The sequence below is a fragment of the Microtus oregoni genome, unplaced genomic scaffold, assembly GCF_018167655.1.
Source record: "Microtus oregoni isolate MIOR12 unplaced genomic scaffold, Mior012 000052F_ref0000163, whole genome shotgun sequence".
Lineage (NCBI taxonomy): Eukaryota > Metazoa > Chordata > Mammalia > Rodentia > Cricetidae > Microtus > Microtus oregoni.
The window spans coordinates 7,354,993-7,370,573 of record NW_024543828.1 but is presented as its reverse complement, the minus strand read 5'-3'; the positions used below and the strand labels follow the sequence as shown (position 1 = coordinate 7,370,573).

Here is a 15,581-nt window from a genome sequence, read left to right as displayed (position 1 = left end):
TGCAGGCCATGTCTTATTCTTAGTAGACAAAAACTATTAACTTTATGTAAGATTTTTCAGTTGCTAAAAATGTAGATATTTAGTAGCTATTTTAGAAAAGACAAAATAAGCTGGGCAGTGGTGGTGCACGCCCTTAATCACAGCACTCAGGAGGAGGCAGAGGCAGGTGGATCTCTGTGAGTTCAAGGCCAGCCTGGTCTAAAGAACTAGTTTCATGATAGGCTCCAAATCTACAGAGAAACCCTGTCTTGAAAAACAAAACAAAACAACAAAAAACCCAAATAAATAAATCCAAGCCAGGAGTTCTTACAGAAATTAAACATAGTGAGTAGCCAACCTATGTTGCAGATCTTTTCTGGTTAATATTTTGTTATTTTTGATTAATATTTTATAAGTCCAAATGCTACAATAAAGCTCAAGTCCTATAATAATGTTGCCCTCTTCCTGAGAGTTCCTCTGATGTGTGTTCTTACTCTCAAAGACTAATAAACTGAATTTGATCAGCTGTAAGTATGAGCTTAGGAATCTTTTCCTAGAGTGCTTTGACAGTACTGAGCTTCCCACAGAGGATGGAATTCTGAAAGCATTCAGTAAATACTGGACAAGTGAACACAGAAGGCACACCACATTTGTAAAGCCTCGATCAGAAATTAGAAAGTTTTCAAAATATATTTCTAAAGATTTTTAAATTATGTGTATAGATAAGTTCATGTGACTGCGTGTATCCAAGGAGGCCAGAAGATGGTGTAAGATTGGGGAAGGGGTGGGATAGGGGTAAGGGGAGGTGGGGAGAGAAAAGTGAGAAGGGGAGGATGGGGGGAACTTGGGGAATTGGGATGGTTGGGATAAAGGAAGGATGGTTATGGGAGCAGGGAAGCATATATCTTAATTAAGGTATCCAGCTTAGGGTAGGCAAGAGACCTGAACCTAGAGGGGCTCCCAGGTGCCCAGGGGGATGTCCCCAGTTAGTGCCTTAGGCAGCTGAGGATAAGGAACCTGAAATGGCCCTATCCTATAACCACACTGATGAATATCTTGCATATCACCATAGAACCTTCATCTGGTGATGGATGGAGATAGAGACAGAGACCCACACTGGAGCACTGGACTGAGCTCCCAAGGTCCCAATGAGGAGCAGAAGGAGGGAGAACATGAGCAAGGAAGTCGGGACCGTGAGGGGTGCACCCACCCACTGAGACAGAGGGACTGATCTATTTTTTATTTATTTATTTATTTATTAAGGATTTCTGCCTCGTCCCCACAACCGCTTCCCATTTCCCTCCCCCTCCCCCGATCAAGTCCCCCTCCCTCATCTGCTCGAAGAGCAATCAGGGTTCCCTGTCCTGTGGGAAGCCCAAGGACTGCCCACCTCTATCCAGGTCTCCTAAGGACTGATCTATTGGGAGCTCACCAAAGGCCAGCTGGACTGGAACTGAAAAAGCATGGGATAAAACCGGACTCTCTGAACAATGAGGGCTGCTGAGAAGCCAAAGACAATGACACTGGGTTTTGATCCTACTTCATGTTCTGGCTTTGTGGGAGCCTAGCCAGTTTGGATGCTCACCTTCCTAGACATGGATGGAGGGGGGAGGACCTTGGACTTTCCACAGTGCAGGGAACCCTGACTGCTCTTTGGACTGGAGAGGGAGGGGGAGAGGAGTGGGGGGAGGGGGAGTGGTGTGGGAGGAAGGGGAGGGAAATGGGAGGCTAGGAGGAGGCGGAATTTTTTTTTTAATTTTTCAATAAAAAAAGATCCCCATGGAGCTAGAGTTAAAGATGATTGTGAGCTATCCAATCTGTGCCATGTATCGAACATCTAACTATCTAACACTGTTCCATCTCCCTAGCCTATAAAACTTCCATTGAAAAATTTTTAAGTATTTTATGACCTTTATTCAGGTGAAAGTATTTATCAAGTTCAGTGTTGTCTAGACACTGCTAGAAGTCATGATATAACCATTTTGTTGTTGTGATTAAAAGAATCCTAACACACACACATGTAAATGTTCTTTGATTAATAAAATTCATTTAAATGTGATACTAATCAATACAACTACATATTTTCAACCAGTGAAGTAAACATATAATTACAATGAAAAATGATTTGAAAAGGTTGGAAACAACTTGAACAGAACTTTTTTTAGTTCATTCACTAAACCATTAGTAAAGAATATAGTACATGCAAAGCACTGGGGAGAGACATGATTCATCTTTACATTCATCAATGAGTTCAAATTAAAGACAGGGACTAGAGTGAGGGTATACAGGGAGCTGGCAGACCCAGAAGGGGATCATCTTTTTTGGCTTCAGCAGAGAAAAAGCATGTGATATAGTATATTCAACATTCTCAATGAAGTTAAGAGGATAGTTCTGAATAAAAATGGAGACAATTTTGATATAGTTCCTATGAACAAAGATTTAAGGCCAGCAAAAACTATTTTATTGAAATAAAAGCATAAAAATATGCTATATGTCTTCTTATTTTCAAATGAACTACTGTACTAGTCCATGACATACAATACGGAATTTGCCCTGGAAACTACCCATTTTCACTAATGAGTAAATTAAAAGAGCAACTCCCAGGCTGACTGTTGAGTAATTTAGTGTTGAAAACAAAGAAACATCAATCTATCTTTGCTTCAGGATGGAACTTTTTTTTTTAAGATTTATTTATTTATTATGTATACAACATTCTGCCTCGATGTATGCTCTCATGCCAGAGGAGGGCGCCAGATCTCAGTACAGATGGTTGTGAGTCACCATGTGGTTGCTGGGAATTGAACTCAGGACCTCTGGAAGAGCAGCCAGTGCTCTTAACCTCTGAGCCATCTCTCCAGCCCCTCAGGATGGAACTTTAATTGTAATTTTTTGGATGCATAATAAGAGGAGACAGAATGTCCCACAAAAAAGGTTTACTTGATAATACTGTCATCTTGCTAAACCTGTAACGAATGTATCTTTTTTCATGGAAAAAAAAAAAGACAAGTAATATCCTAGTTTTACTAAAACAAAAGAAGTTTTTGTTTTAAATAGTGATTCCATTTCTACATTTTCACAGCCCACTCTCTGATTTCCAAAGAGTATCTAATGAGACTATGGATTGAAAAAAGACAGCCTATATGTACATCAAAAACACAATATAAAGCATGTTGCTGCCAGCACTAATACAAGTCCAAAGTAAATAGTAACGATTTGTGCTTCATGCCATCTCCTCAGAGACCATTTCTTTACCTGTAACATTTTTAAGATGTCGGCTTACTTCTTCCCTTGGGTACTCAGGTCTCTGTCTCAATGTTGATTTATTAGAGAAATTGTTCAGATAGCTCTTTCAAAATAGTAGCCTCTCATCTTGTCACAGTACATCCTTTTATTATTCAATTACATTTATTTTTGGTACATTTTATATTTTTTCTTCAGAGCACTGATACCATATCCTATATCATGTATTTTTCTGCCTCTTCCCTATCACTATCTTGCAAGTCTTAAAATGATTTGTTTGAAACATTACAATATCCTCAGAAAAACATTGCTTCCTGGCATTTAGAATCAAGAGAAATAAAAATACTTTTAAAATTTGGAAATTCAGTCACAGATACCTGTGACAATGTGGTTATCCAGCTTGTCAAAAATCATTAAACTGATTCTAGACTAACCAATTTTCTGAGTCAGTCATCATTATAGTTCTTGTATTTGCTACACTTGTACTAAGAAGGGCACATACCTGTTGTGAGAATCCACAGAAGAATTGGTACAAAAACTGTGGCAAAATGAAGCAAAGGTTCTGGAAAATATTAAGACCAAGATTAGTATTTTTACTTAATCACTTTAAAAACCCCCACAGGGCATTGTACAAAGTCATTCCTAAATCCTTCATCCCTAAATGCAACAACTGTCTGTTGCAAAGATATAAATAAGTTAGTTTTAAATGATTAATTGAAATCAAATGCTTAATTCATACTGAGTAACTTTTCCCCTACCTAAACAAAAGAGAATCTCACTTATGAGAAGAACCTCTTGCTATTTCCAAATTTCTTTTCTTTTCTCCTTTCTGAAGAGAAAGATCTCACACTACAGTCTAAGGTAAGGTAGTTGGGAACTTGATATATACTCCTATTTCTTTTTTTTTCCTTTGTGAAGAGAAAGATCTCACACTACAGTCCAAGGTAGTCTAGAACTTGATATATACTCCTATCATGTCTCAAACTCATAGTTTTCCTCCTGCTTCAGCCTCCTGTCCTGGGATTCCAAATATAAGTTACCATGCTGGCTTTCTATATTCTTGTTAAAGGAAAGAAATATGTTTATCTGATATGAATACCTAATGTATTGTCCCTTAAATTCCAACTGGATTTATAGAATCACTATAGACTTACATAATATCCAAAATGTGTATTTTAATTTAAATATTTTATTTTCAACTGTGTCTCTGTGTGTGTGCATGTGAAGGCCAGAAGAGGGTGCTGGAATCTAACTCCAGTCACCTGCAACAACAAGCACTGTTAGACCTAAGTTTCTGACCTCAAACATATATTTTAAAGTTGATTAATAGGAATACATACTCAGAATATTATTATAGTTTATGTTGACACCAATAGTAATTAACTGATACTTCTCTTTATTAATGCTTCATTAAACAACATGGTCAAGAATCTGCTAAAAGCAAAGTGGGTCATTATCAAATTGAATAGCTAGGTGTGTTGGCATAGGCCTTTGATCTCAGCACTCGGGAAGCAGAAGCAGGCAGATTTTTGTGAACCAGCCTGGTCTACAATGTTAGTTCTGGGCTAGCCAGGACTATACAGCAAAACCCTGTCTCGCTCTCGCACAAAGGAACAAGCTTCTCTTCCAAAAGTTATCCTCTGACCTCCACATATGCACTATAGCACATATATGCACCCCTGCCCCCATTAAATAAACAAAATAAAAGAAATAGGGCAGCTGGTGGGATGGCCTCCGCAAGCAATGGTACTTGCAAGCTTGATAACGAGTTTAATCCTCAGAATTCACATAAAGGTAGAAGGATAGAACTGACTACATAAAATTGTTTTCTGGCCTCCACATATGGGCATGCACAGGCACCTTTCTTGTGTAGAAACCAACAGATGTGAACCTGTTGTACCTTGAGTGGAGGACAGAGAGTTTGAGCTTATTTTTGCTCTCTCAAAGTTGTTGACAACAGGTGTGGCTGCAAAGGAGCAATTCTGACCTAGGCTGTGGCTAATTCATATTTTGGCTATAGAGGTGGATTCACTCCACCGGAACAAAAGGTCAGAGAATTCAAGTCATTTCCTAATGTTAATGAAGTCTGTTGCATTCCTCCTCCCCTTTTGAAGTATATAGGCATGTGAAATATAAATAAGGTGGATTCAGTAGTCACTGAAAGTCCCTCCTGATGCTGGTCTGTGTTTCTGTCTTTTATTTCTCTTATATCTCTGTTCCTTTTGCTTAATAATTCTAATCCTCAAGCTCTTACCCTGGAACATACGAGTTTTGTTAAATTCTTTTAACAATAAGAAAATAGATTAAAGAAAAAAAAACAGGCTGGTGAAGTGGTTCTGCAGGTGAAGGCACTTGCCTCCAAGCCTGAGGACCTGATTTCTAATTCCTTGGAGTCACACGGTAGAAAAAAAGAACTACTGCAAGCTGTCTTATGATATATACACATGTGCCCTGGCACATATGCATTCCCACACATATTACACTAAATAAATACATGTACATTAAAAAACAAAGCCTCTTTCTCTAAAGGGACTTACCTTTTTATCTTGAGAAATACTAAAATCAAACATAAAAATGGCAAGTGGAGAATTTACAAGGCCATTACAAGCCACGGAGTGTTACTATAAAATACTGAAATCAATGCCTTTAGGCAAATGTACCAGAACTATGATTTTTTTAAATGACTGTCATTCTTCAAAGTAGGCTATAAACTACTTGAGTGCTCTGGTTTGAGGCCAGCCTGGTTTACATAGGGAGTTGAAGGACAGACAGGGCTATATAGAGAGACCCCAGGTCACTCCCCTCCCTGACAAAAATTCAGAACTTGAATGTGGCACAAGGCTTTAATCCCAGCATTGTGGGAAGCAGAGGAAGGTGGATCTGAATTCAAGGCCAGCCCAGTCCAGGAGAGTTATACAGAGAAATACTGTTTTGAAAAACCAAAAGAAGAAAAAGGAAAAAAAAATATTCATAACTTAAATTAGGTCTTAAGGAAGGATGGAATAATAAGAACCAAGGAAAAGTCATATTCATTTTAAACATATGGTAAAGCCAGGCACAATGGTGAGCAGCTGTAATCTCACAGTACTCAGGAAGCTTGAGGCAGAAGGCAAATTCAAGGCCAGACTGATCTACAAAGTAAGCCCCTGTTTCAAACACACATATACATTTAAAACAGTAAAGCAACCAAAAAAACAAACCAAAACAAAACAAAAAAACCCTACCATACCACACTCAAATCCATATATGGTAAAACAACATCAGACTGAGGGATTACCTTTAAAGAAAGATAAATGAGAGACTGGCATGCAGGCCCAAGCTGCGCTCAGGCCCAAGCGTCGGAGACCGGGATAGTCCAAGCATGAAATAGTGAAGCCCAAACTGAGAGCAGATCGACCCACAACAATTAAATCAAGTAGGTTTTTTGGGGCCTGGCCTGCAGAGTGGTAGTACTTTTATTGGCGAGGTCCACGGGCGAATGGGGAGCCTGGTCCTGTCCCTAAGGACCCTCCTGAGTGGGGAGAGTGTTCTTGGCCCACGGTGGGACACAGGAAATGGAGCGGGGGGGGGGGGGGGGGGGGGGGGGGGGGGATTTCCCCGACCCCTTGACACACGCCCCCCCCCTCCGCTAGTCTGGGAGGGCTGCTGTGACTTCTCCCTGGCCCATCCCAGCTTGTGCCCAGGGGCCTCCTTCACTCCCCCTCACTTCCGCAGGGCCACAGGATCACCCAGTTTAGTCTGTTTGGGCACTGGGACAGGAGCTCGGGGCGCAGCTGGAGTTTCTCTGTTTTGGTGGCTGGCCGGCAGAGTGTTAGGATTTGTTGGTGAGGTCCCTGGCGAATGGGGAGACTGGTCCTGGTCCTGAAGACCCTTCTAAGTGGTGAGTGGGATCTTGGCCCGCGGCGGGAGCCAGGAAACGGAGTGAGGGCATTTTGTAAGCGGGGCCCCTGGCCAGCAGGGAAACTTGATCCTGTTTTAAAAGACCCATTAGATAGCATCGATAGGAGATGGGCAGGCGGCAAGGAAAGAATTCACCCAACAATCTGAAAAACAACATTGAAAACACCAGAACCCAATGATCTTACAACAGAAGGACTTGAACACCCTAACACAGAAGAGGAAAAAATTGACTTTATGAAAGCAATAGAGTACCTTAAACAACATGTAAAAAAATACCCGTATAGAAATGGATGAGAAATATAACAAAAAGTTTGAAGAAATAGTAAATACGTAAATGATACCCTGGGAAACCAAGAAAAAACGATCAAACAGGCAATGGAAACAGTTCAAGAATTGAAAACTGAAATGGAAGCAAGGAAGAAAACACAAACTGAGGACCAGCTGGATATGGAAAATCTAGGTCAACGAGCAGAGACTACAGAAACAAGCATAATCAATAGAATACAAGAGATAGAAGAAAGAATCTCAGATTCTGAAGACACCATAGAGAAAATAAACACACTGATAAAAGAAAACAGCAAAGCCAACAAATTTTCATCACAAAACATTCAGGAAATATGGGACACAATAAAAAGACCAAACCTAAGAATAATAGGAATAGAAGAAGGAGAAGAGTCACAGCTCAAAGGCCCAGAAAATACTTTTAACAAAATTATGGAAGAAAACTTTCCCAACATAAAGAAAGATATTCCTTTGAAAATTCAAGAAGCATACAGAACACAAAACAGACTGGATCAAAAAAAATCCCCTCGCCATATAATAATCAAAACACAAAATATTCAGATTAAAAAAAGAATATTAAGAGCTGCAAAGGAAAAAGGGCAAGCAACATATAAAGGTAAACCGATCAGACTTACACCTGACTTCTCTATGGAAACCATGAAAGCCAGGTCCTGGATAGAGGTACTGCAGAAACTAAGAGAACATGGATGCACACCCAAACTACTATACCCAGCCAAGCTATCATTCACTATCAATGGAGAAAACAAGACATTCCAGAATAAGAACAAATTTAAACAATACATAGCCACAAATCCAGCCCTACAGAAAGTAATAGAAGGAAAATCACAACCCAAGGAATCCAACATTGCCAACACTGCCTACAATAACTCAGGCATCTAGTGACCCTTCACCAGCACAACTCAAAGAAGGTAGACAGACAAACTCTACTACCAAAAACAATAAGAATAACCAGAGTAAACAACCACTGGTCATTAATATCACTTAATATAAATGGTCTCAATTCACCTATAAAAAGAGATTGGATACGAAAACAGGATCCAACATTCTGCTGTTTGCAAGAAACATATCTCAACCAAAAAGACAGGCATCTACTCAGAGTAAAGGGTTGGGAAAAGGTTTTTCAAGCAAATGGAACTAAGAAATAAGCAGGTGTGGCCATGCTAATTTCTAACAAAACTGACTTCAAACTAAAATCAATCAGAAGAGATCGAGATGGACACTTTATACTCATAACAGGAACAATTCATCAGGATGAAGTCTCAATCCTGAATATCTACGCCCCCATATAAAAGCACCCACTTATGTAAAAGAAATATTACTAAAACTCAAGGCACACATCAAACCACACACACTAGAAGTAGACTTCAACACACCTCTCTCACCAATGGACAGGTCAATCAGACAGAAACCTAATAGGGAATTAAGAGAACTGTTAGAGGTAATGAAGCAAATGGACTTAACAGACATCTATAGAACACTACACCCAAATAGGAAAGAATACGGCCCGGGGTTCGACTCCCGGTGGGGGAACAACAACAACAAAAAAACCAAATAGGAAAGAATATACCTTCTTCTCTGCAGGTCATGAAACCTTCTCGAAAATTGACCACATACTCGGAAACAAAGGAAACCTCCACAGATACAAAAAAAATATTAGTGTCCACCTGTGTCTTATCAGATCACCACAGATTAAAGTTAGAAGGCAACAACAATGCTACCCCCCAGAAAGCTGACAAACTCATGGAAACTGAACAGTCAACTACTGAACCACACCTGAGTCAAGGAAGAAATTAAGAAAGAAATTAAAGTCTTCCTTGAATTTAGTGAAAATAAAGAGACAACATACTCAAACCTATGGGACACAATGAAAGCAGTGCTAAGAGGAAAGTTCATAGCACTAAGTGCCCACTTAAAGAAAACGTACATTGGGGACTTAACAGCACACCTGAAATTTCTAGAACAAAAAGAAGCAGACTCACCCAGGATGAGTAGAAGACTGGAAATAATCAAACAGGGCAGAAATCAACGAAATAGAAACACAGAAAACAGTCCAAAGAATCAATGAAACAAAAAGTTGGTTCTTGGAGAAACTCAACAAGATCAACAAACCCCTATCCAGACTAATTAAACGACACAGAGAGAACATGTAAATAAATAAGATCAGAAATGAAAAGGGTGACATAACCACAGACACAGAGGAAATTCAGAGAATCATTAGATCTTACTACAAAAGCCTGTATGCCACAAAACTGGAAAATGTAAAAGAAATGGACATTTTTAAAATAAGTACCATATACCAAAGCTAAACCAAGACCAGGTGAACAATCTAAATAGACCTGTTAGTCGTGAAGAATTAGAAACTGTTATCAAAAATCTTCCCTCCAAAAAGAGCCCAGGACCAGATGGTTTCAATGTAGAATTCTACCAAAACTTCCAAGAAGAGCTAATACCTATACTCCTTAATGTATTTCACAATATAGAAACAGAAGAGTCATTGCCAAATTCCTTTTATGAAGCTATAGTTACCCTGATACCAAAACCACACAAAGACCCAACCAAGAAAGAGAATTACAGGCCTCTATCACTCATGAACATCGATGCAAAAATTCTCAATAAAATACTGGCAAACCGAATCCAAGAACACATTATGGTGCACACCTTTAATCCCAGCACTCGGGAGGCAGAGGCAGGTGGATCTCTGTAAGTTCGAGACCAGCCTGGTCTACAAGAGCTAGTTCCAGGACAGGCTCCAAAACCACAGAGAAACCCTGTCTCGAAAAACCAAAAAAAAAAAAGAAAAAGAAAAATTATCCATTATGATCAAGTAGGCTTCATCCCTGAGATGCAGGGCTGGTTCAACATATGCAAATCTATCAATGTAATCCACCATATAAATAAACTGAAAGAAAAAAACCATATGATCATTTCATTAGATGCTGAAAATGCATTCAACAAAATTCAACACCCCTTTATGATAAAGGTCTTGGAGAAATTTGGGATACAAGGGTCATACCTAAATATAATAAAAGCTATTTACAGCAAGCCGACAGCTAACATTAAATTAAACTGAGAAAAACTCAAAGCCATCCCACTAAAATCAGGAACATGACAAGGATGTCCACTCTCTCCATACCTCTTCAATATAGTGCTTGAAGTTCTAGCAATAGCAATAAGACAACATAGGGGATCAAGGGGATTCATATTGGAAAGGAAGAAGTTAAGCTTTCGTTATTTGCAGATGATATGATAGCATACATAAGCGACCCCAAAAACTCTACCAAAGAACTCCTACAACTGATAAACACCTTTGGTAATGTGGCAGGATATAAGATCAACTCCAAAAAATCAGTTGCCTTCTTATACACTAAGGATAAGGAAGCAGAGAGGGAAATCAGAGAAGCATCACCTTTCACGATAGCCACAAATAGCATAAAATATCTTGGGGGTAACTCTGACCAAGGAAGTGAAAGATCTATTTGACAAGAAATGTAAGTCTTTGAAGAAAGAAATTGAAGAGGACACCAGAAAATGGAAGGATCTCCCTTGCTCTTGGATTGGGAGGATCAACATAGTAAAAATGGCAATTCTACCAAAAGCAATCTATAGATTCAATGCAATCCCCATCAAAATACCATCAAAATTCTTCACAGATCTGGAGAAGACAATAATCAACTTTATATGGAAAAACAAAAAACCCAGGATAGCCAAAACAATCCTATACAATAAAGGTTGTCTGGAGGCATTACCATCCCTGACTTCAAACTCTATTACAGAGCTACAGTAATGAAAACAGTGTGGTACTGGCATAAAAACAGAGAAGTCGACCAATGGAATCGTATAGAAGACCCTGACTTTAACCCACAAACCTATGAACACCTCATTTTCGATAAAGGAGCTAAAAGTATACAATGGAAGAAAGAAAGCATCTTCAACAAATGGTGCTGGCACAACTGGATGTCAATCTGTAGAAGAATGAAAATAGATCCATATCTATCAGCATGCACAAAACTCAAGTCCAAATGGATTAAAGACCTAAATATCAGGCTGAACACACTGAACCTGATAGAAGAGAAAGTGGGAAGTACTCTGCAACACATGGGCACAGGAGACCACTTCCTACGTATAACCCCAGCAGCACAGACATTAAGGGCCTCAATGAATAAATGGGACCTCCTGAGACTGAGAAGCTTCTGTAAAGCAAAGGACACTGCCACTAAGACAAAAAGGCAACCCACTGACTAGAAGAAGATCTTCACCAACCCCTCAACTGACAAAGGTCTGATCTCCAAAATATATAAAGAACTCAAGAAACTAGACCGAAAAAGGCTAATCAACCCAATTATAAAATGGGGCACTGAGCTGAATAGAGAATTCTCAACAGAAGAAGTTCAAATGGCCAAAAGACACTTAAGGTCGTGCTCAACGTCCTTAGTGATCAGGGAAATGCAAATCAAAACAACTTTAAGATACCATCTTACACCTGTCAGAATGGCTAAAATAAAAAACACCAATGATAGCCTTTGCTGGAGAGGTTGTGGAGAAAGAGGTACACTCATTCATTGCTGGTGGGAATGCAAACTTGTGCAACCACTTTGGAAAGCAGTGTGGCGGTTTCTCAGGAAATTCGGGATCAACCTACCCCTGGACCCAGCAATACCACTCTTGGGAATATACCCAAGAGTTGCTCTATCATACAACAAAAGTATATGCTCAACTATGTTCATAGCAGCATTGTTTGTAATAGTCAGAACCTGGAAACAACCTAGATGCTCTTCAATGGGAGAATGGATGAAGAAAGTATGGAATATATACATATTAGAGTACTACTCAGCAGTAAAAAACAAGGACTTCTTGAATTTTGCATACAAATGGACGGAAATGGAAAACACTATCCTGAGTGAGGTAAGCCAGACCCAAAAAGAGGAACATGGGATGTACTCACACATAATTGGTTTCTAGTCATAAATAAAGGACATTGAGCCTATAATTCGTGATTCTTGAGAAGCTAAATAAGGAGAACCCAAAGAAAAACATATAGGCATCCTCCTGAATATTAACCTTCATCAGGCGATGAAAGGAGACAGAGACAGAGACCCACATTGGGGCACCGGACTGAAATCTCAAGGTCCAAATCAGGAGCAGATGGAGAGAGAGCATGAGCAAGGAACTCACGACCACGAGGGGTGCACCCACACACTGAGACAATGGGGATGTTCTATCGGGAACTCACCAAGGCCAGCTGGCCCGGGTCTGAAAAAGCCTGGGATAAAACCGGACTTGCTGAACATGGTGGCCAATGAGGACTGATGAGAACTCAAAAACAATGGCAATGGGTTTTTGATCCTACTGCACATACTGGCTTTGTGGAAGCCTAGGTAGTTTGGAAGCTCACCTTACTAGACCTGGATGGAGGTGGGTGGTCCTTTGACTTCCCACAGGGCAGGGAACCCTGATTGCTCTTTGGCTGATGAGGGAGGGGGACTTGATCGGGGGAGGGAAATGGGAGGCGGTGGCGGGGAGGAGGCAGAAATCTTTAATAAATAAATAAAAAAAAGATAAATGATCAAATAACAGTGCTGTAAAATATTAAGTTGCTACTTTTAGTTATGCTGTAGAATGCTTAATGATGTAAAGATGTGTTGCTTTTGTTTATGCTGCATTTGTTTAAATCTATGAAGCTGTGATTCTTTGTCTAAAACACCTGATGGTCTAATAAACAGTTGAACAGCCAATAGCAAGGCAGGAGCAAGGATAGGCGGGGCTAGCAGGCAGAGAGAATAAATAAGAGAAATCTGAAGGAAGAAGGAGCAATAAAAGTGTAAGTCCCTGTGCCTGTCAAGCGTTGATCCCTCCCCAGAGGAGGGTCGAGACAGTCTCCCAAAATTTTGGCCCTTCCCCCCCCAGCCTATTTAAACTGCCCCCCCCCCATGGTTGTGTTCGTGGCTTCCTGGTTCCCCTTTGGGGCCACCTGAGAGCGCAGGAATCCCATTAAACCTGGGTAATTTTTAATTTGGCTTATTGTAATTTGGCTTGAAATGGATTTTTGCGTAGGTAGAGAGCTCGCATTAGGAAAATTCCTAACATCTTGGAGTTCCCACTGGGTAGGGTGGCCTTTCCACATGGCTTTAGGCCATGCATCAAAAGCTCCCAGTCCACAATCTGAGCTCTCCACACCATGCTAATAAGGGCTCCTGGGCTACAGTGGCTGTGGCTAGGCGAGTCCCTTTTTCTTGTCTATGCTATAGGGTTTTGGGGGGACCCATTTGTACTTACTTTTTTGATTATCAGACTCCTGTGGAAGCCGTATGCCCACATCAAGAGTCTGATCTTAGCTCAGTGTCTAGACCGGCAAACTGGGTCTAGCTGAGATGGACTTTGTTTGCTTTAGGGACACCTAGCATCCAATTTCCATGACCCCATTAGACCTAAGAGCTATTTTAGCAGGCCTGCTGTAATAGACTTAGGCCACGGGGTTAGGCATAGACTTTAAAATGGTCACTTGCAGTTCAAAGCCAGATCCGCTGTCGCCCCTGGGATGCCTCTTACAAAATCTTTATAAATTGGGACTGCTCCAAACAGCTAATTTCCCTATGCATTAAAATTTAGCCTCAACACGATCTTGACAATGGGATGCATTGGCCACCAGAAGGAAGCCTTGAGCTTACTCTCCCCCGGGACCTAAAAAAATTTTGTAGCTGTAAGTGTTGTTCTCTTGTGAGACCACAACTCCCAGCATCCCTCTGGACTCCAGCGCAGGCAAGCATGGAACACATTTCCCAGAAGCTTTTGCATTCCCCATTAAAAGCAAGGGCCGTCATGAGTTCATCCCTTTTTACCTCCCCGCCTTTCCTACTGTGTCTGCACGCCCCCTACCTGTTTGTTATCCCTTCCCCATTAAAGTGCACCCACGTGGGACCGCTGTGTGTCTGTGTCTTTTTCCTCGCGTAATGTCTCTACTGTCTAACCCGCAGAATTAAGAACAACAGTAAGGACAAATGACAGAGCTTACATATGTCCATGATTTTTGGGCTCTGCGCTCTCGCCCTTCCCTTAGTAGCCAGTGTCTCATGGCACCAGTCTTGGCAGCTAAAGCTGCAATGCCTCCAAATTCCCAGTCATCTGGGAATTGGGACCCTGACAATTCCAGCTGGACCTTGCAGCCAGAGGCACTGGCCCCTCCCTCACTCCCTCAAGCCCACACAACTCAACCCCCTCTGGTGGAGCAACATTCTCCACATTCCTCTCCTTCCCAGTCCACCCGCTTCCAACCCAATTGAGAAGTTCAAGGTCAACTTCCACCTTACCCACCTTTCTCCTCCTCTCCCCCTCCTACCTCCTCTTCCCAACCTTGGACCCCCTCTGTGCACTGGGATAGCCCCTCCCAATCCTCCCCAGTCTCCTCCCCAAGATCCCACCATAGCTCCGCCCTTTTCTGCCCTCTCTGGGAGGTGGCTGGAGTCAAAGGAGTCAGAGTGTTCATGTTCCCTTTTCTCTTCCAGATCCCTCTCAGATAGAAAAGTGGCTAGGTTCCTTTTTTACAAATCCTTCTGCTTAAAGTTTAAAAAGGTTGAGGAAGCAATTAGGGTTCCCTGTCCTGTGGGAAGTCCAAGGAACCCCCACCTCCATCCAGGTCTAGTAAGTTGAGCATCCAAACGGCCTAGGCTCCCACAAAGCCAGTGCGTGCAGTAGGATCAGAAACCCATTGCCATTGTTCTTGAGTTCTCAGTAGTCCTCATTGTCCGCTATGTTCAGAGAGCCGGTTGCTTTTCGGGCTGAGGGGGGAGGACTTAGTTGGGGGAGGGGGAGGGAAATGGGAGGCGGTGGCGGGGAAGAGACAGAAATCTTTAATAAATAAATAAATTAAAAAAAATAAAAAAATAAAGAATACCTAAAAAAAAAGGTTGAGGAAGGTCCCCAAACCCCTATACAAAAATTGGTAAAAATGGCCTTTAAAGTTTTTAATGCCTGAGAAGAAACAGCTGAGTCTTTCAGACAGACAAGGCTACAACAGGCAGCTAATCTACAGACCCAGGCCTTAGCAGCTGCGCTAAGGTCGCAGGAAGGGGGACAAGGGAAGCCAACCACAAGGATCTACCCTGATGGAGCCCAGCTTAAGTCAACCTCACATGTACACTGTTTCAAGTGTGGCCTAAATGGTC

The 15,581-nt window shown here is 41.2% G+C and overlaps 1 protein-coding gene across 1 annotated transcript in view; it reads right to left on the bottom strand.

Annotated features, from left to right (window-relative positions):
- LOC121437526 (phospholipid-transporting ATPase 11C-like) overlaps window positions 1-15,581 on the bottom strand; it is a 207,045-nt gene that overhangs the window by 22,158 nt on the left and 169,306 nt on the right. The window contains exon 23 of the mRNA XM_041637391.1: window positions 3,722-3,781. Coding sequence (XP_041493325.1) covers window positions 3,722-3,781 — 60 coding nt within the window. The remainder of the gene's footprint in view (window positions 1-3,721; window positions 3,782-15,581) is intronic.